This window comes from Pangasianodon hypophthalmus, chromosome 4 (genome assembly GCF_027358585.1).
Source record: "Pangasianodon hypophthalmus isolate fPanHyp1 chromosome 4, fPanHyp1.pri, whole genome shotgun sequence".
Taxonomy (NCBI): domain Eukaryota; kingdom Metazoa; phylum Chordata; class Actinopteri; order Siluriformes; family Pangasiidae; genus Pangasianodon; species Pangasianodon hypophthalmus.
Window position 1 is genome coordinate 11399085 of NC_069713.1, and position 25717 is coordinate 11424801.

Genomic DNA, 25717 nt, shown 5'->3' on the forward strand with positions numbered 1-25717 from the left:
ATATATATATATATATATATATATATATATATATATATATATATATAGAGTCAGGTCTGGAAATATTTGGACAATGACGGAGTTCTGGTGATTTTGTCTTTATACACCACCACAATGGATTTGAAATCAAGATGTGATCAATAGACTTTCAGCTTTATTTTAAGAGGTTCCACAAAAATATGGCATTTACCATTTAGGAATTACAGCCATTTTAAGGAAAGTATTTCCATTTTCAGGGGCTCAAAGGTATTTGGACAACTGACTTACAAGAAGTTAATTGACCAGGTGCGGTCTATTCCCTCGTTACTCCAAGACAAATGAAGCAGATAAAAGATCTGGAGTTGATATCAGGTATTGAGTTGGCATTTCGCAGCTGTTCAACTGGAGCTACCAGTTCAAGGAGATCTCAATGCAAGTGAAGGAGGCCATCATTAGGCTGAAAAAACAACATAAATCTATAAGAGAGATAGCAAAAACCTTATATGTGGCCAAATCAACAGTAGGGTACACTCTTAAAAAGAAAGAAAGCACTGGTGAGCTCAACAACATCGAAAGGCCTGGAGGACCACGGAAGACAAATAAAGTGAATGATCGCAGAATCCTTTCATTGGTGAAGAAAAACCCCTTCACAACATCAACAGAACTCAAGAATACTCTGGAGAAGGTAGGTGTATCATTGTCAAAATCTACAATCAAGAGACGCCTTAAAGAATGTAAATACAGAGGGTTTACAACAAGGTGCAAACCACTGGTAACATTCAAGAACAGGAAAGCCAGATTAGACTTTGCCAGAAAACATCTAAAAAAAAAAGCCTCCCATGTTCTGGAATATGATTCTTTGGACTGATGAAACCAAGATTAACCATTAACTGTACCAGAGTGATGGGAAGAGAAAAGTATAGTGAAAGAAAGGAACAGCTCATGATTCAAAGTATACCACATCACGTGTCAAACATGGGCATTTATGGCTGCCAATGGAACGGGCTCACTGGTGTTTATTGATGATGCGACTGCTGACAGAAGTAGCAAGATGAACTCTGAGGTGTATAGGGCTGTACTCTCTGCTCACATTCAGCCAAATGCTACAAAACTGATGGGACGCCGCTTCACAGTGCAGGTAGATAATGACCCTAAACATACTGCGAAAGCAACTCAAGACTTTTTGAAGGCAAAGAAATGGAATATTCTTCAATGGCCAAGTCAGTCGCCTGATCTCAACCCAATAGAGTGTGCTTTTCACTTACTGAAGACAAGACTGAAGGCAGAAAGACCCACAAACAAGTAGCAACTGAAGGTGGCTTCAGTGAAGGGCTGGGAAAGGGAGGAAACTCGGAATTTGAGTTTTGAGAACATGAGCTTCAGACTTCAGGCAGTCATTGACTGCAAAGGATTTTTGTCCAAGTATTAAAATAATGGTTATATTTACAATTATGTCACTTTGTCCAAATACCTTTGAGCCCCTGAAAATGGAGGTACTTTGTTGAAAATGGCTGTAATTCCTAAATGGTAAATGCTATATTTTTGTGGAACCTCTTAAAATAAAGCTGAAAGTCTACACTTCGATCACATCTTGGGTTTTATCTTGTTTTATTTCAAATCCATTGTGGTGGTGTATAAAGGCAAAATCACAAAAACTCTGTTATTGTCCAAATACTTCCGAACCTGACTGTGTGTGTATATATATATATATATATATATATATATATATATATATATATATATATATATATATATATATGTATGTATAAAATTAATTTCCACGTCATTCTAGGAAAAAGATATTGCGCTGCCAGGGTGTGATCGAGTCACAAGTCTCAGCAGCTTTCTGCTTCTCTGAGTGGCCGCATCGATCTACAGCAATACAACACTCCCTCTCTGAGAGGAAGAGAGCAGAGATGGAGATAAAACTATGGATGATACTGCTGTGTGTGTGACTCAGCATTGTTCTCTGCTCTCTTTCTAATCCAGCTTAGAAGTACACCAAATGCAGGTTCTCACCAATGGACAGACTGACACTTGTTCTCACACCCACAGGGGACTAAAGTCAAAACCACTGTACATAATGAAGCAGTTTTCAAAACCTGTCTCTAAACATGCACTGGCACTTAAAGCAGTTTTGATATCTTAAATATACATTTGGGAACACATACAGGCACCGACAGTAAGCCATTTTATGAAGATGTATAGCCTGCATTTTCCTCAGAGTATCTGGATCATGCACACATGCACTCACTTTGAGTACAGTACAGTACAGTACGTTCACTACTAAACTGTTTAATTATTCAGTAGCAAGAAAGAGAAAGAGGAAAAGAGAGAGTCATCACCTTCAATCACACACTTTGTCTCAAAAAATTCAAATCACCATGATGACGTGAAAGTGTGATTGACTTTTCCATAAAATCTCTTACATTGTCAGCATTTGTCATGTTGTTGTTATAAGCTTAAAGAAAGAGGCTGTGACTAAAGGTTGCTCACTGAGCCAAAAAAATTTTGTTTAAGGGCAGCGAGGCAGAGTGGTGCAGTGGGTACCATTGCTGCATCACAGCTCCAGGGTACCTGGATTAATCCTGAACTTGGGCTACTGTCTGTGTGGAGTTTCTGTGCATGTTTTCCCTGTGTTCACATAGGTTTCCTCCAGATTCTCTGGTTCTCAAAAAAAAAACAACAAAAAAAAAAACATGCCAGTAGGTGGATTGGCTAAAATTGCCCCTAGGTGTATATGAGTGTGTTTGTATAGTGACCTGAGATGGACTGGCATCTCATACAAGTTGTAATCTTGCCTCACGGGTAGTGTTTCCAGGATAGGCTCTGGAACCACCATGACCTTGACTTGGACAAAGCGGTTACTGAACGTGAGAGTCTTTTGTTTAGTTCTGGTCAGCAATGGCATTTTCTTCTGTACATTTGATTGCCATCATGTAACATGCTTGGATTAGCAGCAGACGTAAAAATGTAATGTGTTTACTGCAGCAGCGGATTACACAGCCAAAGGGTTTACAGTGCAGAAATGTAGTGTGATTAAGAGGAGTCCAGAGGGAGGAGGTTGCAAAATCCAACCTACATTTCTGGGGAGTTGCAGCCGTAATAAGAACAACTAGAATAAAGAACTTGATTGGGTGGGAAAAAAAAAAGATGGTAATTGACAGGTATATTTTGGAAAAAAAAATTTAAAAAAAAGTCAAAAATCAATTCTAAGTTAGCCATCAGATAATACACCGTGTCTAACCGTGAAACCGTTAGACACGGTGTAAGTGTCATAGTAAAAGTTCTGACACCAGAGAGCAATAAGGGCTAACTGCCGAGTCTAAGCAATAGCGCGCAAACAAACACACACAACACACACACTACTGTGCTGCACATGGTGGGGCGGGCGAAGGGGGGAATGTTGCCAGGGTGACAGAAGGATGGACTCCACCCTGCAGGCTTCTCCTCCTAAGCATATGCTACACTAGAAACAATATCAGTGTGTACATAAGTACACACACACACACACACACACACCCAAGTGTATCCATATGGATGAAATTCGAGATCAATGAACTTTAGTTTTATGCAGCACTGTGATTTTGGTTTGTACATGTTGTGTGGTTTATATAGTTAATATAGCCAGAACTTCACTGTTGAAATTTTCATAATATTTTCACATTTAAGAGAAACAAAATGTTCTACTTGTAGTTTCCTAACTCCATCGAAAGATGTGCTTCTTAAAACTTTTGTTACTTAAGGAAACTAAATGCATGTGATTTATGAAATTGTTTATTTTTAAATATTTTCTAAAGCATGGATCAATTTTCTAATATAACATAAAAAACTAACACCATATGTGTCCTATTTTTGTGTTACACCATGTGGAAGCTCTCTCTCTCATTAGCAGTGAATAATGAGGCTGTCATTCTCCAGTAAAAACACTAATGTTCTGGGCTACATACGTGTGTGTTTCTGTGAGAGTGTAAAAGTGTAAGTGAGTGTGGTGACAGTTTGGCTCAGAGTGATGCCGTCTGCCTCACTGTGGTAACACAAACAGATGACTGGGGCAGAAATGAAGAAGCTTGGGTCAGCTCTCTGTGTAACTGCTGACACACACACACACACGAAATCAAAAGACATCAGTCACACACTGTTTCTGCAGGGGGTTTAGACCGGAGCTCCTTGACACATTTAGAAGCATTAATATGTCTATGTCTCTGCTAGTTAATCGAACTGCAGTGTGGCTCATATTAAATTATACCACAGTGCTCATGAATTCTCAAATCTGATTGGTCAGCAGGTGTTGATTAATTTTCTCTAAGAGCAGCTCTGACAATAGTGCCAGCTGTAAATTAAATCACAGGTTTATATTATTGCAGTCACGCTAATATGTTTCTATAGTAACAGCTCATTCACATTAAACTGGTTCCTTTAAGAAGAAAGTCTTGAGGACTGATTAGTTTGCGTTTTGTGGTTTCTCAGTTACGTGACAGACTGCATTTTTGGTGTTACTAACTTCAAGAGAAATAAGAGAGGCTGGTGAGGGAACAACCATTTACAGCTGCTACAACATACTTGTTATAACAACTTGTTTCATGGACATATCGCAACATTAAATGCAGCTAGAAATGGATAAAAAGTGCAGTGTGTCTTTCTTTAATGAACAAAAAACTGAAAGTAACTGATGGCATGTCGCTGTGTTACAGGAATGAAAGCTTCAATCAGCTTGTTGCTGATTATTCTCCTATAACAGCACACTATGTCGGGTTTTATTGCAAGTACTCTTACATAGTTAGTATCCTGATCCAGTATTTGGCAAATCTATAAAGATTTATAATGTGAAAAACTAGAGATTAATACTGCTTTGTACGAATGCTACAGTGACCTGGTCAGTAACTGAAAAGGACAAATTTAAGTGTGGACATAAATAAGTGCATAAAGTGGCAGGAAGTGTGAAGAAGTTTTGTCTGAAAAGGTAGGTCTGTACATGTTTGTATAAAGAATGGAGATACTGGAACTGTGGTGCTGCAGCGAAATCTCATCCTACTAGCTTAAATCTTCCTGCTAAGAGCTTTGCTAACACACACTCAAGTATTCTGGTGGCACACTGTTCATTGACACTACGCTATCAGAGTGAGAGTATGTGGCTCTCCACACAGGCAGTCCTTCATGTGCAGGAAACGATGCATTGTTTATGCCAATCACTGCTCATGCTGCCACCTGCTGGATATGTTTGGTCACTGCAAGATACAAAAGGTAGACTCACACTCGCCCACTCAGCTTCCTGGACTGGGTCCAGATCATTATCTCTCTCTCACAGACACACACAGGCCTTGGTAATAGAGCTGATGAGGGAGCTGTCTGTGCATATGAACCAGTGAGTGTCTGTGTGGGTTTATATGTGTACTGAAATGGAAATTGAGACATAAGAGGTAATTGGATTTAAAGGAAATACTCCAGGATGTCCATGTATGTGTGATTACCAAACAAGAATTTCAACATGAGAAGAATCCCCATCTTGCCACCTCTAGTGCAATACAGTAAAAAGTAACTCCAGTTATTGATTTTTTGTTTTAGTTTCTGTCAGGGAGAACCTGAGGCACTTCTGTGTTTACTTTGAGCTACTCTGCCTACACTCATAACCACAAATATTACCCTGAGAAAAATAATCCCATCTCTCAAAACACAAGTTATACACATTTAGCACTTAAATCACAAATACCACAGGCGAAATAATTAATTTAAAATTCTACAAAATGTTCTGCATAAACATTTATTGACAGACTTCAACACCTGCCCTTCAACTTCCATTAGAAGTGAGTAAACAGGTTTTCTGTTCTTTGCTCCGTACAGGGAAAGGTGTTGAAATTCTTGCCCATGGTAATCACACATGCTATAAATGCACTTGAAGATTAGGCTGAAAAATGCTGGTTACTCCTTGAATGATTAAAGAGATTCCCATGGAAGTGGAGTATTATAGCCACACAGCCAAGCATCCTGAGTCATCCTAACAAGCTTTTGGAGATTTAGGGGATAAGTATTCCAAAGCAAACTCAAAGCTGACAGATTTTAGATGGTCGACTGGAGCAGACAGCAGTTCACATGCACTAAAACTGGGTTTATTATGGGTAAAATAATTCTTTGGTCATGAGTTGACATTGGCAATCTTAGAACACATAATGCGCTCACCTTTGGCCATCACAACACATATGCTGGATTTAGTACCACTGCAATCAAAAGCAATCAAAATCAAAGTCAGAAATTTTTTATTTAAAATCATAGAGTATGAGTGCTGTTAGGCTATGTGTAGTATGTCAGAACTCACAGGACAGCTATAAATACTGTATTGGCAATGGCAAACCATAAAACAGAAAAAAATTCCTTATTATGTCAAGCCCATGTTGAATGTTTCTGTTTATGTGAGCCCATTTTTTGCATAAGCCTGGATCACACTGAATATTGACATAAGCAGTATATAGTAATTTTCTTTCATCAGCGGTCTAACATTAGAGGATGTTTATTGTATAATCTGACATTGAGAACATGTTATTGCACAGTCAGTCATAGAATTCTGCCAAGATTATTGGGATCATCTCATACAGTGTGACAACTGGCTTTAATAAACTGAGTTACTCCATCATAGCAGCAAAGAAAACTGGACCAATGTTACTTGCAAACTTCAAGACATAGACACAGAAAGCGTTAGAAGAGAAGGTGTGATCTAATTAGATAGCAAAATATGATCTACAGAAGTCATCTATCTCAGTACTTCTAAGCCCTACAGAGCCTCAATCTGAGTTCAATCATCCAAATGCAAATCCAGCCTTAAGCACATAAAGAGACAGTGAAAACAAAGTGGTGCCATGCCACAGACCTGCCTCTGTCTCAGAGACAAAAGAGTGTATTTCCATCCCTGCTGCTATCTTTGATCAAAATAACACCTTCCTTTTCCCGACACATTTCAAACCTAATTACCCACTCGCTGCACTCACTCGCTATCTAAGCTGTCGCTATGGCAACAGCACCCCTCAATCGTTCTGGCGATGGGCAAGTTCTACTGCCATCCCATAATGATACCCAGTTGGCATGACAACAGTGAAACATGCTGCATGTGCTTTTTATGTGGGTGAATTAGAGGCGGGAGAATTCAACACACACACACGCACACATACACACACACATACACACACACAAATTATCAAACAATTCAGCTTAAACCAACGGTCATGGGTTTAATTTAGAATAAAAATTGGGAGGGGGCAGGGGTTGCATGGTGGCTTAGCATGTTTGCCTCTTAGCATACTTACCTTTCCCAGTCTATTTAATTTACTCACTCACTCATTAGCATGCTGTTGCCATTTCTGTCTCCTCCTGCAATTATTGCTCATCTGCTGTTGTTTGCACTGCTTAACAAAGCACAAAGCACAGCATCACACCAGAAAACCCAATTAAACACTGGTGACTGTTGTTTTATAACTAATCAAATCCAGCACAGAGAATAAAACGTGACTGACTGGCTCACACTGACTGACACACACACACACACACACACACAGTAAAAGACCTGCAGTTACAAGCACAGAAGCACCTCACTGACTTTGAATAGAAGCCTGATATAGAGTGTGCTGTCCTGCTTTCTCTCTATTGTCTTATGCTCTAAAGGTAATATGGCAGCAAACCTGGTTCTGTGGTTTATTAATACTCTAACAGCTTTGCTCTGCCAGTCACTGAGTCTGAGCTGGTCTAAAATCTCTCTGCCCTGTAACAACAAACTAAACTTATTGAATACTGAGCACTAGTAGTTTCAGTGACTATAGCATTACTAATGTGAAATTGGCAGAAGGGGCGGGGCTTCCAGGGGTGTCAGTTAATATCGGAGAGTTAAAAACTGTCCGATAATACTGGTAATTGTGAATCATTCTACATTCATTCATATGTTGATTGGCTCTTGTGCCATTTTTATTTTAATAAAGACTATTATGTACTTTTTTGAGTGACAACTCATAACAGTGTACTCTGATGTTAAACTGTGGAGCTCCTATATGCAAAATGCATAAACCTTGGCAGATCTTGAAAAAAAACAAATATTACAAAAAGTTTTCTGACCTAAAATCACTGACCCCGACTTTAAATGGTGGGTGTACAAATACTTTTTGAAATAATGAAATACAGTTAAAAATGCAGTTGAAAGATTAAAAGATTTATTTTGTAGATATAATTAAGAAATTGCTTTCTGACTGTGAGCCAAATTTTCTTCAAGAAGCTGAAGATTTGTGTTGGGGGAAGCAGCTATACAAATTCTAGTACTGTTAGAGAAACAACTCTTAACAAAATCAATCAAGAACAAAAGTACAAACATTTACCAGAATGTTACAAAGGTTGTGGAATATACACTCACATATTCTTACTCTGTAGATTCCCCCCCTGCTATTCAGATAACAGAGAGACCTCACTGTGTGTAGCTGACTGCAGCGAGTTCACTATTAAGGTGAGTGCTGATGATATAGACAGCGTTTCAGAGACTTCTACCTAATACATTATACAACCAGTCAGGAGCTGACAGCGGAAAAGGACTGTGCTGACTTTACAGCTACACAACAGCAGAGTAAAGGGCTTTCATAAGAATTCTGGAGTCTGCATGTGTGAGTAAGAGAAAAGATTTTTGTAACTGTGAGTGAGTGAGTGTGTGAGGATGTAATGAGATGGGAGTGGGAGTGTATAATCCTGAAGGAAAGCTTACAGATGCATGTTAACTGACTTCATTAAACTGAACAGAGTCAATGATGCGTCACCAGAACGCAAACACACATCTAAAGAAACACACACAACTTATGAATAAGGACTGTTTTCTTTTTCTTTTTTTAAATCTGATTTTTCTGGAATAAACTGACATATGTATGTAGTAAGTGACTGCAGAAATCTACAGATAACATTTTATAAGAAAGAAATAAAACACCATTTTTCCACAGACAAACTGTTGGTGATGGTTCAGCAAACCAACAAACTTTCTTACAAACGGTTTCTAAAAATCTGAGAGCGAAACCATTATTTAAAATTAAGTGTGAGAATTTCTTTTTGCATAATAATAACAATAATAATAAAAATGATTAAAAACACAGGGAATTTTAAAAGCTATAATTCAGGCTTTAAAAGGAGAAGCAGAAAGATATCACCATAGACAATGCAGCTTAATTCTGAGTGTGTAGCTCTTAGGAAGTATTGAGAATGACTCACACTACAGAATAACTAGCACAGATAAACACTACATAGAGCTTTGCTTCAAGCCACATAATTAAATTAGACTGACAAAGCCAACCCCCAGCTCAACTTAAACCTAATTATTATCATTTTTACACCCCATTTCTGAATTCAGGATGCGGCATGACGTGCCAGCAGAGTGCATGATTTTCATTTTATATTTTCATATTTGCATTATTTTCACACCACGGTCTGGAGTGTGTCATTCCCCTTATACCACCATGATTTGCCAATTATTACAATGTTTAATTTATTCATGAAAGACACACCATGCATTTTAATGGTTTAAGTTACTAAGGTTTTCTTATAACCAAGACTCCTTCCATAAATGTTAAATAAATGTCTCCTAATAAAAACTTCACTACATCAACATTTATAAGAATTACTTTGTTAAACAACATATTTTTTACTCCATTTATTATTATTCTTAGATTATTTGGCATGTCCGCCATACAAGTTCCTGTGTATGAGTTGTTACTGTAGAAACAATAACATAGTAGAGCAAGCACATTAATATTAACCTATTGTTCATGTTACAGCCAGAACTACCTGTGCTGTTATAGGAAAATAATCCACACATTCTGACCAATCAGATTTGAGCATTCAACCACGCTGTGGTATACACCTATAACAGGATGCCTCTAAGTTTTATTCCTTACTAGATACATGTTTATATTCTATTTTCAGTAGAAAAAAACTGCATACAAATCAAGGGTTTTAAATAATGATGTATTTTCTAGTTAGATGTTATGGTTATAAAAGTTATTTCAGATAATTATGCACATATGTATGCTGTAATGGCACAATAAATGTCCTGAGTAACATCCTCCTCTGTTCTCTTTTTTACTGATCTGTTTTCAAAGTGAATACAAATATACTTTACAAATAATATATCAGCTATGCCTTTTTCAAGGTTATTCATATTTTAAACCCTTTATACAGTTTTCTTTCACCCTTCTCTTGGCTTAATGTTGGTACTTTATGGATTTTGCAAAGTTAGAATGACTGTCAAAACCTAGTTTAGTCATTCTTTGCTGCTTTTGTTCAGACAGATGATTCATTCTTTTAACCTATTATTTTATTTCTTATTATCTACAAATGGGCAAGAGCCATTTTTCAAAACAGTTCCCACTCTCACAAAGTTAAAGTTCAATCCATAAGTTTACACTTACTTTTCTTTCTATAGTCTATGCAGCCTTCTTTTTCAGTCCCTTATATTTTAATTAAAACTATTTAAGAAACCTACAATTGTTTTAAATATATCCCTAATTCGTACAGTAGTTTTCATTATTTCTGCATTGTTCATTAAGTTGGTTATCACTAGGCTGAGCTGCACAACTTGTTACATGACTTTAAAACTTGTACACACTAAAATAATTAAATTGCAGTCTGGTACTTTTGGTCTAAACGCAGCTAGAAATAACTCATTTGGTTTGGGTGTGAAGTTGCTTTGTGGTCACAGAAATCGAAACATGATTTATAGCTGTGTTTTCATCTGTGTATGTAAGTGACATGTTCATTATGACTGTGGGAAAGTTTCTTCCCTCCTAACTGACAAATGGCTGGTATGGCTGGCGACACAGAAGAACATCAGTCCCTTAGCTTTCTTAGTTTTGGTGCCATGTCTGAAGGCTGTGTTGCTGAATTTTGCACATATGTTGCTTTAAATAAACCTACATGAAAACAGTCTGAACTACAATGAGCCCCACTTTCACCTCATTTGTGTGTATGCAAGTTTCCTCTGTGTGCGTTGTGTGTGGGGGCAGAAGCAGTGATAATAAAGTCAACCTAAATAACAAAAGGGAGAAACAGAGTAAAGGTCCTGCTCATCAGGAGGTGGGAGAAGAAATCCTAACCTATGCTATACTATTACATTAAAAGCTGTGTTTTCCTGTTTGTGTTTTTTGCTGGAGACAAGCAGGTGGAGATGAAGCAAAATGTCCCCTAATGTCCACACTGTCCCATCATAATGGAGACATTTTTTCCCCACAAAGACACAAAAACTGACAAGCTTTTTGGTATAACTACATAAGGATTTTAGAATCCAGTGTGTACAGTTTACAATTTCCATCAAACAACAGACATTACACTATGGTATAAGTAAAAATTATTGAAGTGAATGGCTAGAGAGACTACAGCAGTATGTATGAATCTTCCCAGGCTTTTTATTTTTCTTAGTAATTATCTTCTAACTGGTAATTAGGTTATTAGTTCATAAGTTTTGGCTTTGGTCACACCTTGCTGTGTCGATAACTGATTTTACTGATCCTTTTTTCCCCAATTACGACAAAACCAGGTCTTATTGGATAGTTTGTAATTCAGTAGAAAAATTCTCTTATGTTATACAGAATGTAGAGTAGCATTGATTAAACTCCAGCATGAATATGAAGACAAATGCACTGTAGAGACATCAACACCACACTGCAGAGTGAAACGCAAATAATGGATTCATTTGTCTGATTAAAAAAGCAGTGCTTTTTGAGGATATCTGACTCCTGCTCTGTGTGTGTGTGTGTGTGAGAGAGAGTGAGAGAGAGAGAGAGAGAGAGAGAGAGAGATAGGAGAGTCAGTCTCAGCCTGCCAATTGTACAACGACCGAGAGATGAGCTATCGATCCACTCACATCAAACACACACACACACACGCACACACACACACACGAAGGAGAGGAGAACATTGTACAAGACACATATTATACTCTGACAATCTCTCCCACATCAGAGCAGAAGCACAGACATTTTTGCAGACATTTTTGCTGAAGCCTTTCCTCACTCCCTCGTCAGAGGAAAGAATTTGTAGTGAATGTAAGTTGGACAAAACGCCATATGAACAGTTTTGGTAAGACATTTTCTAAAGTCTGTCTCATTTTCATACCTTCATTGTTTGAGTGTAATGGTTGTTCTGAATTTGGGTTACTTAGATATATAGCATATTTTGTAACATTTATTGATGAATACAAGTGAACAGTTTTTCTGTTCTTTTCTTGGTACAGGGAAACATCTAAATTGTTGTCACACATACAGTATACACTAGAGTGGTGCATAGGAAGTAGGATAAAAATGCTGGGGTTTTTAATCACATTTTCATCACTGTTGTTCAGGAGTGGAAAAAGGAAAGAATGACAAAACTACTGTAGATCACAATCACACGAGGCTTTGGAGCACAAATTGAGGCCATAAATCAAGCCCTGAAGTTATGCGTACATTGAAAGAGTGAGGGAGTTCATAAAAGCTGAGTGATCAGAGAGGTCATAAAAGTGCAGACATGAGAGGCAGAAAAACAGTGAGCAATATAGTACAGGCTTCAGACCGACTAATACACACCACATAAATGCCACTCAATGTCAAAGCACATTAAGCGTGTGTATGTGTGTGTGTGTGTAACCCAGAGACTCAGAGAATGAGTTACCCCGTCTAGTGCTTAGCTGCTGTTCTGTGAAAATGATTGTGCTATAAAGAAAAGGCTATGCTGGCTAAACTACCTCTCTCTCTCTCTCTCTCTCTCTCTCTCTCTCGCTACTTCTCTCTCTCTCTTTCACACACACACACCAATTGTGATTGAATCTCGTCTCGCTTTTGTCTCCTCTGCACAAAGTGTGTGCTGGTTAATAAATATTTCAGTAGAACTATCTCTCTGTTTCCACACCATGACTAAAGCACTAAAGCCCTAACAACACGCAGTTGCTATATTTGTGGGCTGTTTCCATAGACTTGTGTAGTTCTGTAATGTTATGCCTACACTGTAATCTAATCTTTACCTTACAGCAATATTTTTTCTCCAACCTCAGCTCTATTTATATACAGTATATGGCCAAAAGTATGTGGACACCAAACCATCACACCTATACGTACTTTTTGAAAATCCCATTCCAGACTTAGTCCCCCTTTACTGTTATAATAACCTCCACTGTTCTGGGAAGGCTTTTCGCTAGATTTTGGAGTGTGGCTGTGGGGATTTGTGATCATTCAGCCACAAGAACATTAGTGAGATCATGCACTGATGTTGGGTGAGGAGGCCTGGGGTGCAGTCTGCGTTCCACTCTGGGTTGTGATTGGGTTCTGTGCAGTCTACTCAAGTTCTTCCTCACCAACCTTGACAAACCATGTCTTCATGGAGCTCACTTTGTGCACAGGGGCATTGTCATTCTGGAACAGGTTTGGGCCACTTAGTTCCAGTGAAGGGAAATTGTAATGCTACAGCATACAAAAACATCCTATACATTTGTGCGCTTCCAACTTTGTGACAACAGTTTGGAGAAGGACCACATATAGGTGTGATGGTCAGGTGTCCACAAACCATTTAGTGTATGTTCTTTTGTAGAGCATTAATGAGTCAATGAGTCACTAAACCTGTATAATTTGTCCGTTCTGAGATTAAACCTTTTCAGAGAAAATTTGTAGTTATGTATACCAGTAGCTGTCTTATTGTTCATGGAAACCACAAAATATTAGGGAAAGTGTTCTCCAGTGCTGGAAAACTGAAAAGAAAAAAAAAAAAAGAAGACAGAAAATGGTTGCATATATTAAACTTGTATTAAACTTGTATTGTAAGTTGCATCTATTATTTATTTATTACTATTAATGTTATTCATTTATGTTTTTTTAGTTAACAGGCTTTTTTTTCTCATTACAGGACAACGCAAAGACAGTCTGGGACATTTGTTCCCCACAAAGAGACAAAAAGCTAAAAAACCAAAGGAAAAGAAATGGCCATGGAAAAGAAAGAGAGGGTAAGCAGAAAAAGGTATCAAGAATGAGGGATGAGGAAAGAGAAATGATAAGAGTGAAAGAGGAATGGAGGACACTCACTGGATGTTTGGCAGACAGTCGACCACTCACAGTACTCGTCTGATTCCATGTGGAGGAGATGAACGTCTGAGCAACAAAAAGAGAGAAAGGCGGACAGAGAAGAAGAAAGAGCAAATTAAATACTATAAATTTTAATAGTAGAATGAAAATATTATTAGCGTCATTTAGGACTCTTTTGATCAATAGGGCACCCTGAGTTTGATATTTTTAATTATCTGACTGTTGCCATGCAGCGCCATCTGGTGTTGCTCGTTTGTGTGTACCAAAATGAAAATGAAATGAAAATTCTCCAAACAGCACTCCAAACAGCATCATGTCTTTACTCTTTCAACAAAGGTCTAAATAACTTCACACCTTATTTTCTTTACACTTACCTAGCACTGATTGCCATTTGTAGTATGTCTTGGCTTTTAATTTTTTTCTATTACAATTTATACACTTAGATCTGAAATCATCTTTTTCTTTAGTGCCTTATGTATTGTTAATGCACTTCGGCTTTAAATCGTCTTTTAGTCACCACATAGCCCACACCAACACTCTAACTAGCATTAGTCTCTTGTCCTTCAGGGTACACATTCTTGAAGGTTCACTATGTACTTTGTATTGCTATGCTTTAAACTGTCTGCAGGTTTTATAAATCTCTCTGGATAAGAGCATCTGCTAAATAACTATATATACATGTAAGTGTGAAAGGGAAAGGGACAGCCTTGACATATCTTGGCAGATATAATCATTAGCTAAGGTTGAAGGAGTGCTATTTTAATACACTCAAAGCATAATGCTCAAGAAAGTCACAAAATCTATTTAAATGTGTTGATTCACAGCTTACTGATTATGATCACACTAGATGAATATGCAGATAATACACTACAATATGCAATGTCTGTGTCTCAACAGCACAGGACAAAATTCATTAATATTTCCAGAATGTTTAATTGATTTTCTAGGGATTTTCCATGGCTGGAAAACTAGGTCTACATAATTAATAGGTTTTCCAAGATGTTTGGGAAAAACCCTTAAGATGTAATAAATAAATACAGTACTAAAAAGCAACTGAGTCAACTATCTCAAAAGGGGATATTACACTTAATAGGTACATTATTGTATATTTATAGCACACACACACACACACACACACACACACACGTGAAATTGGCTTGTTAAAGCTAGAAGAAAGTTTTCTGTGGGTGCAGTCAGTACAGTGTTACTGAAGACAGTTATGTCTGTTCTTTAGTGAAGATGTTTTAGTGCTTAGACAGCATGAGAGGGGTTTTTCTCTGAAGGCTACCGATTCAATCAATATGCAACTGGAAAGATTATACACTATCAGTTGGACTACCTTTGTCATACAAGATAGAATTCCATCCAGAAATGTAGACTTGATCTTGTGAACCTATGAAGGAACACAAAAAAAGGTTACACACATATAGACTGGAGGTGGGTAAGGGACACACAGAGAATAAAAGCACTCAAACAGAGCTGCAGGCCAATACAAACACACGCAATGTTACACACACCTGCCTGAACTCCAGAACGATTTTGGGAAGGGGGTGCAGGTCCTGGAGCTGTAAGAGCTGTAAGAGGCAAAGAAATGCAGCAAAATATAGGTTTTGTTTGTCTAGTATTGGTATGTTTACCTAACGAACAAAGCAGGCTTTCAGGGGTGAGTGGAAAGTTTGACATGACAACTGAATAATCTCCTCTACCACATCCTGAACATGAAGCTGAAACTTAAAGCCCTTAACAAGCAGCAGCTAAACATGCAGTTTAGTCTATGGGAAGATACAGTATATTTTGAGATTACAGGATTAGGATCAGACTGTATTTAAGGCACTTAAAAAAAATTGTGAGCATAAAACATGATACAACTTCCAACATGTTCATTTGAAGTGAGTCTTTCAAATTAAACATACCAAAGCACAAAAGCCATAATCACAAAAACTGCTATAGTCCAAATACATCTGAGCACAGAACATGGGCATAGTCAGACCAAATTTATTCTGCATGATGAGGCAGGATAATCAAATCTTTTTATTTTAGACATCTCTGATTTTTCAAGCAGATATTGCCTTTTGCATTGGAAAATACTTTTTTGCTCACTGCAATATTTAGCTTTATGTGAACATCCCCGGAATTTTTCAAATAATTCCAGCAATCACAAAACAGTGCTTTGGAAGAGCCTCTCAAACATTTAGTTGCTATGTGTTGCATCACGTTATCTCCCAGTCTTCACTGGGAGCACAAAAAAATTGTGTACAATTTCACAGGCTGATTAAATGGGTCCTTAGAATGACATATAACCTGTGCAAAGTCTCCCTTTATATTTGCATGAGAATATCATGACTGTGCTGTTTTATAAATAAATTCACGATCAAAAATGATATAGGTAGAATCATCAAACGACTGTGTGTAGTGCAACCATCCAGGTTTGTAGCTAAAAACTCTCTCACAAACAGTTATGATATAGGAGATATGCAAATATTTTATTGTAGACATCACCCAAAGAAACAAACAAAATCGTAATAGGGTGTGTGTGTGTGTGTGTGTTTCAGGGGTGTTAAAGTAGATTGCAGTTTGTAAATTGCATCTGTGTGGATGCGTGTGTACCACAGCCTCTGAGGTAGACTGCTGCTGTTTGAGCATTGTTTTGGGTAGCTTCTTATTCTCACAGCGTTCATGCAGGCGGAGCTTCTCAAACAGAATCTGACAACAAGAGCTAGATATTACTGTGTGTATATACAGACATCATTCTGCATAGCTAGCATTCTCTATACATACGGTGAACATTTGAATACTGCTTATCTCGTTTTCATACAAATGCGAACCCTGACCAGTCGAAGCTGAGAACTGCTGGACAACAGGAACTTCTGACCAGCAGTCTGGTGAGCCTTCTGCTCCAACTGCTTCATCTTAGTCTGAGATAGATACATAGACAGACAGATAGATTGAGAGAGAGAGAGAGAGAGAGAGAAAGTCTGATAGAGTTTAAAAGGAGGTGGATAATTTTAGAGGCAGAAAGAGGGAGGCAGGTCACACTGTACTCTGTGAACAGGTAAGTGCCAGAAGTAGCAGGTCCTGGCATCAATATTAAATCTACAGCATAACTCTCTGGGGCAGAGTGTTCCTCTGAGAGCTTTCTTCATCACAATTGCCCTCTCTCCGTCTCCGGTGTACATGTGTACACTATGTGCTAGATATTAGCACTTGGCTGGCATTGCAAAGATGTTATAGTGTGAATAGGCACTGACAGACACTGTCTCTTTCTTACATAAACACACACACAGACTTTATTACCCCCAGCATCTCTGATGTCTTCTTTAAGGCATCTCTGTCCACATGGATCCTGTGGCTCTCCATAGCTGAGAGAAATAGATACATAGAGAGCACTTAGGTAAACTAGACTGGAGTTTCCATCTACTCAGAGTAATTAAATGTGCAGTATATCTCCTATTATAAATGGCTTCCTTACATGATACTGTATTAATGAAGATAAATGCATCAGACCGTACTTGTGACTACTCATATGCACTCTAATATTCCCTTTGCCCAGATCTAAAAGTAGAACTGAACTGAAGTAGCAGACACCTCATTGAGTGCATAGAGTGTATCTTTAAGCACATTTAAAAAATATATTTTAAGTTTCCTGTCCTTTAACAGTGTACCTGCTAAAACTGGAATCATTTTCTGTTCCATGCAGAAGTAGAGCTCCCATAAGCCCTGTGTCTACCGAGGGAGAGGAGCAATGGTGAAACTGGTGAAAAGTGCAGTTTTTTTTTTGTTTTTTTTTAAATAAAGGTTATATTTTAGGTCAAAGGAATGTACCTCCAGCTTATTCCGAAGCTCCACCATTACCCTGTGTAGGTGAGACAGACTGGAGATCACATGGGTTACCTGAATTAAATTTGGAATAGAGGGAATAGGGTTAAGTGAATTAAATAATTTAAAAAATATACTTTTAAACTATTACTTGAATTAAACATTCACACTGTACCAAGACACAAACGTGATCTATTTTTCCAGCTCTATATAAAAGTGTGTTTAAATTCTGATCTTATTGACTTTGAGTTCATTCTGTGAAGGTAAGGGTGTGTGAGACTCAGGGTGCTTTCACATGCAGTGTTTAGTCTGTTTGACTCAAACCCTGGTGCACTTACCTCCTTGGTTCATTTAAGCAGGTAAAAACACAGCCTATGTGAAGTGGTCTTGGCCCAAATTTAACCAAGCCCTACAGCGGTTTGACTGCATTGAAAACATTATTTAAACCCTGAATCAGCTCAACCGCAGACATTAAACAAAACAAGCTCTGTATTATGAGTTGTAGAAGGCATTGTTTTTAAATGTAAGCTGTCAGACAGACATAACAGGCACAAACTGAGGCTAAGGACAGAGCTGTGGCACTGCAGAAATACGACATGTTCTGGATATCTGACCCCCTGAAAAACACAATGGAAACAGTTTACAGAATGCTTAATACTAGTTATTTATATAAGTATTTGCTCCTTTGCTTTAAGCTGAGCAGGAAAACTGCGCATACTAGTTACTATCAGTGATGCTGGGATTTTTAAAAAGACCTGAAGCAGATGTCAGTGTGCTAGCAGTCAAAAAATGATGATGAGGTAAAAAATGTGAACAAAAATACACCATTAATGTTAAGCTACGCACATTTTTAAAGTAAACTACTCTGGTTCATTAGTTCAGTATGTTTTGAGTGACACAGTGGCTAGATTACATAGCTAAGTTAGTTAACTGTCAGTTAACTTATCTGGTGATGGAAAGTGCTCTTTCAAGTTTTCTGCCAGGTATGTCTTCCATGAGTAGGCTAGTAACACTTATTCATATCATTATTTGCTTATTAATCTGTATGACAGACTTTGAAGGCATAATGTTTATATTAATGAATTGGTATCGACTATTGCCTGATCAAATCCCGATGCAGTTATACAAGGTTAGAAATCTAGGCTTGAGCTCTCCAGCTCACATCACAACTGCTGATGATATACGAGTTGAGAGAGAAGGTTCCCTCAACTCGCCATCAGTATGTAAATGCCTGACAGTGTTGTGGTTGCAACCAATCATTCCACTATATTCCAACAACCAATCACGGATCAACACTGCCCCACTAACGTCACCTTGTGACTTTTTTCGAGCGTGCTTTAGCTATTTTTCTTCTGAAAAGAGTTGCCAACAGTGGTGTGGCTTTTGTGTTCCAAGAGTGTTCCAAGCGTGTTCCAAGCAAAGAGAAAGGAGCAGACTATTTTGTACTTTAGAGCAATCTGAAACAGAAAGTAGTGTATTCAATACTCCATAAAACTGTTGTTTAAAAAAAAAAAATCAGTTGTGAGTGTGTGCGTCAAACCATACACAAGCTAAAGGGGAGTGCTTTTACTGTAGCATTTTAAAGTAGTCTGCAGCATACTTTGTTTTTTATTCATTTGTCTACTCCCTTGTGTATAATTGCATTGTGTGCTCAGAAAATAAATTTTATATAATATGTTGTACTTATTGCTGTCTTTGTAATTGTTAAGTTCTTACCAATGCTCATGCTTATTTAGTCATAATTATGTGAATATATTCAAGATAATCCAAAAGCACCTGACAGCTTAAGTCATTATAGAAGTAGACGAGATTAAACCAAGAAATAAATCTAACTCTATTGTTAAAAAATAAATAAATAAATAAATAAATAAATAAATAAATAATGATGATGTTGATGATAAACAAACAAACAAACAAATAAATAATATTAGGGAAGGTCAATTTTCAGTTTGGGATGGTTGATGATTCTTGTACGGTTCTTAAAAAGATTAGTCTGAGCCCTGATTTATTTGGTGCTGGCTTTGTGCTCAATTGATGCACTTGCCAAAGGTTCACCCTTATTCATTGCTGTATTACTGAACAATGAGAAAGAGTTTTGAGTATGTTTTCAGCCCGTTAGCTTTCCACAATGCACTTTAGATGTTTTGTGCTTTTTGATTCATTTAATTATGTACCATGTGAAAGTGAAAGTGAAAGTATCACTTTCAGACTGACTAATGATTGAGAAGGCCTTACTCGTCCAAACTGTCAGTGCACAATATGGAAAAGTGCCTCTATGTATGTGTGTATATGTCTGTGTTCTGGCTATATGAGTCGAGATGTACGTTGTGGTAGAATGTAATTTGTGTGTTCTGACCTTCCTGTGTCTGAGCTCTGCCTGTGCAGGGGTGTGTGTGGTGGTCCGAGTACAGTACTTGTTGAAAAGGTCCTGAAAGCAGGAAGCAGAATCAGCAGGATCTAGTAACCAGGCAGCAATCTGAGGATCCAACACCTGACAACCTGCCACTGACAAAAAATGTACACAAACCAACATGTATTCAATGACCAGTCGCAGTATCTAGTTGCAGTAAACACTGTTCATACTGTACATACAATACAGTACATCACAGTATCTTTGACATTCCATAAATATTAATGATCCAAGGAAAATTCAGTTATGCTGTTTCAGTCAGTGTATTCTACCCTTTAGCCATTAGCAAAAAACTGAGGTAATTTTTTTGTGATGTAGGTTTATTAAATTGTATTATACATTTAGCAGGTGAATAATGTGTAAATACTGATACTTCTTTTTATTATACCTTCCTAATGCTCAGTCACTACAAAAAAAAAAAAAAAAACATGGAATAAAGGTACAATATTGAACAATACTGAAAGAAAACGAACAACAACAATGACACAGATATTGTGGAATGGAGACGACAAAGTTCTGATTTTATAAACCATGAGTAGTGCATTACCAGAGAAACTGAGTTTGTTAGCTGAAGTGTGAGTATGGGGAATCTCTGTGAGATACGGAGTGGATACAAAGTGCTTTATATGTAAGAAGTAGTGCTTCATTCAGGAAGAGACAGACAGACAGCCAGTGTATGGTAACTGTTCAAGTAGAGAGGTAACTTCTACGTGTGTGGATCCTGGCAACTAAACTGTAAACACACTACAGCCTATTTAGATGTTTACTGGATATGTAAATGAAGAAAGAATTGCATTTGCCTAGGCACGAGTTTATAAAAGCATAAACCAGGGTTTCTGACTCTTTCAAATTAAGTTATCTTCGAAGTAAAGAAATGTTATGATGCTACAGAAAAGCTTTCAGCAAACTTTCACTTTCAATTTAACAGTTCATTCATAATTTTTCATAAATCTTGAACACATGCTGTTAAAGATGTGGGTGGTAGAGGTATGATGGATCTTAGACACATCGCAGATCTCAGTGTCCTGTGCAAAACAGTGTAAGCTAAGACTGTGCTGCCAAATTATCTGACAGAGGGGGAGAATGGGAGGGGGGGAGACGAAGAACTGATCCCTGAGGCACGCCTTTCGTGACAGGAACAGGAAAAGGAGCTACCTGAGTTTTAAGAATTGATGAGTTCAATAAGGAGATTAAAAATGAGGTGATTAAAGAAGAAGAGCATATTGACAGGATTGGAGAGTTAAGTAATGTCAGTAAAAGGAGGAAACCTTTCATGTGATTTTTAACAGTAGTTTACAATTTTTCTTTTACAGATCCTTGCTTAAAAGTTTGCAATTTAAATTTTTTATTTGCATGTACTCTACATATTTGCAAATAGTTATTCACAGCTACCAATCATATTTACAGTTTAAAAAATTACTTGCAAATAGTAATATACAATTACAGATCAAAGGCTGAAAATAAATGAAGCAGAATGATATTTGTACCATCTATAGTCTACACCGCGGCTAGGGAGCTCCTGCTGTACAACAGCTATGGTGTGTGTGACATATGTTGGTGTCTTGCCTTGTTTCCAGCTCAGTTCCTTGTTGAAATGCCTGAGTGCTGTTCGGAGGAAATCTTTAGATTTATAACACACTAAAGTTTGAGTTCCACACACCATCTTCAACAGTATCTCTCTATAACAAACACAAACAACAACCATCTGTGAATGAAATACTAAAAAAAAAGCATTAACAAGTTCCATGGACTCCCGTCTAGTAATGCTGTGGGAGTCCTCTCTCACACGCTGACAAACACACACACACACCTGGTGAATAGATCCTGGTTGTGTGGGTCTTGCTGAGCCCAGACAGGTCTCTGTTCCAGTCTCAGAAACAGCAACTTCTCCTCAACATCTCCAGTCTCCTCCAGAACAAGTGAATCTAGACTCTTCTTCAGCAGTACCAAAACTCCACACACAGCAAGGGGACATTTCTGCATGATAAAGGTCAAAACACACCTCAGTGAAATTGATTAGGCAGGGAAATTTATTAAAAATGAATTCCACTGTGGATTACTTTAAATATTTTTACTTGATTGTATGATTGAATTGGTGTGTTAAAGAGCCTCTAATTTTATACTGTAATTTCGTTTGTAGCACATAAAACAATGCAAATGAAAATTGTGTACTTTTTTAAGAAAATAAATTATGAGAATGTAAATGTAAATGAGAAGGCTTCTTCAGCACACAGTTCCTATTCACTGTATACTCTCACTACACAGGGCATAACATAATGCCATTGTGAAACCTACACAGTGTACTACATGTCCAATGGAGCACTGTTTGAGATTCAGTGCCTAAGTCATTTTTGAAACTTGGCTTACACTGTTCATTTTTATAATTAAATGTATACTTAATCTGAAAAAAAAAAAAAATGATAATGAGAACCCTTTTTATACAAGAGTAATTTGAGGGAAAAAAATTAGGAAACACTTTCTTTTGCCCTTTGACAATCATGTATTTTTAATAGAGTTTGTTGTGAAAGCCATAATAGACACATGGAGACACAGTTTCCATTCACTGTCTGGCAAAACATGTTTTATGTCTTGACAAAACGATAAAATCATGTAAAATCAGTAGAATGAAAAATGACATTGAATATTGAGAGCAGTTAGCTGGGAGAGTCATTAGACAAATGCCTACAAACAGCAGTTTAAAAGAGGAAAACACGAAATGTTTGAAGAGCCGATGTTAAAAGGCTGTATGCCAGAGTAAAGCTGGTTTCTCAGCCCACCTGCTCAGGGTCCAGTTGTGTGGTTCCATCCTGATATACCATCGTAACCACCAGCGCCCTTGCTCTTGCAGCCTCCTCCAACACATACATCCTCTCTTTCTGTGAGAGACAGCTGGCATCACACACTCGGGGGTCAGAGGTTAGGGCTAGAGTACGTTTGGTAGTCTCTAAGGTCTTGTCCCCATCCCTGTCTCTCTCCGGGTGTATCTGCTCATTCACCTCTGAAGCAGAGCACCTCTGTTGGGCAGCTTTAGGGATGTCAGAGATGATTTCCACTTTTTCTTGTTTCTTACATTCTCTCAAAGGGACAGTTGTCTGTACTGGCATCTCCTCCTGATTACTTTTCAGTGGATATAGGAATTGCCTTCTACCTTTGCTCTGCTGTAACTGGTGAATAGGTTGCACTTTAGTGTATCCACTGATGTTTGAGGTTTGATTAGCGCATGGCTCCTGCGACAGTGTGATTTGAGAAGTCCCTTTTGACGATCGAGGAGGCTCCCACTTTCCATGCTGCTTGGCTGGAAGGGTGACGTTCTGCACACACTCTACTCCAGAACTCCTCTGACCTACCTATGAATGAATGGCAAGAAATGAGTGAGTGAATAAACAAATTAGTATATGAGAATGTAGTTGTACTGAATTGAATTAAAACCGTAAAAAAAAAAAAATAATAAAATAAAAATTAGAAGTTAGATATTAAACATTGAAAATTTGTTTTAAAATAGCAACAAAAAATTTTCAAAGTCATCAAAAGTCATCAGCGTGACTTTACTCTAAAATCTATACTGTGTATTAGAACCATATCTGCTTATAACTTTCTCTTTACCCTCTAAAAAACTACACATTATTGTCCCTACAAGATCATTGACAAAATGTGTCTTTATGATACACATGGTGTCCAACTTATAAATCTTCTCCTAGATGAACTTGGTGCAAAAGTAACAGCTTTGAAAAGCAAATCAATTTTTATTTTTATTTTTTTTAATTAAAAATTTTATTTAGGTGGATTTTATTGGTGTCTGGTCTGACCAATGCATTTCTCATAGTTTCCGATATAAATTCATTAATTACTGAACTATCAATGTAATGAACTTACAGAATTTTCTATTTTTTAATGTTCTTCTTTTCTTTTTTCTTTTTTTTTTTGTGAGAGCCTGAAAAACTGTTTACTGATGGTTATACCATTTAACATGACCAGGGAGTATTGACTCCAAGATTCTGTTGAAAATTAAAGTATTTAAGAACACATGAAACCAACGTGAAGATGGTTGAGATTACATTAAACAGAACTTTTTTCTTCCCATTTTGTCACAGACCCATAAACAGTCAATTCAGTTTTAGTCAGTTAAGCGCTTTGCCATTATTCATCAGGTTCAGTTTCACCTTGAGGTAATGCCCCATAAATGCATATACAAAGCACTAGAGATCCTGTTAAGTTTTTCTTTACAAACAGCCATAGGTGATGAATAGCAAGCATGTCTTTGCTTGCACACTGTATGTGCTTTTTATGGATCCATATGGAGGTCTAACAAACTAATATCACTATCTGAGTAAGACTGGATGTGTTTAAATATTTTATGCTGAAAAATTTTAAAATCTTGATTTTAGCACTTATTCCCCAACGTAGAGAAATGCTATAATGCTGCACTCAGGGTAGGATTGTCTTTTTTTTTTTTTTATGTATATACTGAAGCAGCATTGGTTATGAATATGCATCCTTCTAGTCAGCATGATATATTCACGCCCATAATGTACTGCAGTGCTGAGGACTGCAGTGTAGCCAGCTCTGCATGAAAAGAATGCAAAGGTCAATAACTTTAACTGCTCCTGAATGTACCACTACTCCCTGGGCAGCATGTGTGAATAACTCTAAAGCTCCTCATATTATTAAAACCCCACATACGCATGCACGCACACAAACACAGACACTCTGATGATGTTGTCAGCAAATTCTAGCGGTGTTACAAAGCAGATTAGAGAGGTCAGGAAGATCAAACGAGTCAGCTGCTTCTGTTCAAAGAGGTGCAAACTGTATAAATAAGATTCAAGGTAAATCTCAGAGGTGAAATTTATAGCAATACAATTCAAAGGATTTGTTAGTATGTCTAAATGTAAGTGAGAATTCTGCTGATTTATTAACATATCCAAGACACAGCTGACCTTCACATAAGCAAAGTGAATCAACTGCATAAACATTTAGTATTAGACTGATTTAATATGTATACACATCATTGTCTGCAAGGTTTGATGTCATACAAGGTGTCAGCTCCCATCCCGTCTATATACCTGTGAAAAGGTCTGCTGGCTGTGATGCGTTTCTGTGACTTTAGGAGCTGCAATGTGCTCTATGCTACGCTCCCGGGTTTCCATCTGATTATCTTTCATATCGGACTGATGCACGTACAGGCCTGCAGAAGATACAAGATTGTGTGTCAGTGTACAGATACACACCTAACACAGCTACTGCGCAAAAAGTAGCCCGGTAAAAAAACTCTAAAATTATGTTACAATTTAAAAGAAAAATATAAGAAAAGAAAAATGAAATGCCACACCCTGTGTAGCATCTCACCTGTTAACATCACAGTCTGACATATTTTAAAGGAAAACATTGTGAAAATTAAATAAACTATCAGGAGTGTACTTCAAAGAAGTGCTATCCTTATTGTTTATGTTATTGTCAT

At 37.5% G+C, this 25717-nt stretch overlaps 1 protein-coding gene across 1 annotated transcript in view; it reads right to left on the minus strand.

Annotated features, from left to right (window-relative positions):
- Positions 1-25717, minus strand: part of poln (polymerase (DNA directed) nu) — a 53960-nt gene that overhangs the window by 24410 nt on the left and 3833 nt on the right. The window contains exons 5-17 of the mRNA XM_053233432.1: positions 25323-25444; positions 23037-23606; positions 22070-22236; positions 21826-21938; positions 20206-20354; positions 17856-17924; positions 17696-17756; positions 17328-17392; positions 16865-16948; positions 16641-16736; positions 15551-15607; positions 15373-15426; positions 14034-14099 (exon numbers count right to left, since the gene is read on the minus strand). Of these exons, the coding sequence (XP_053089407.1) occupies positions 14034-14099; positions 15373-15426; positions 15551-15607; positions 16641-16736; positions 16865-16948; positions 17328-17392; positions 17696-17756; positions 17856-17924; positions 20206-20354; positions 21826-21938; positions 22070-22236; positions 23037-23606; positions 25323-25444 (1673 nt within the window). The remainder of the gene's footprint in view (positions 1-14033; positions 14100-15372; positions 15427-15550; positions 15608-16640; positions 16737-16864; positions 16949-17327; positions 17393-17695; positions 17757-17855; positions 17925-20205; positions 20355-21825; positions 21939-22069; positions 22237-23036; positions 23607-25322; positions 25445-25717) is intronic.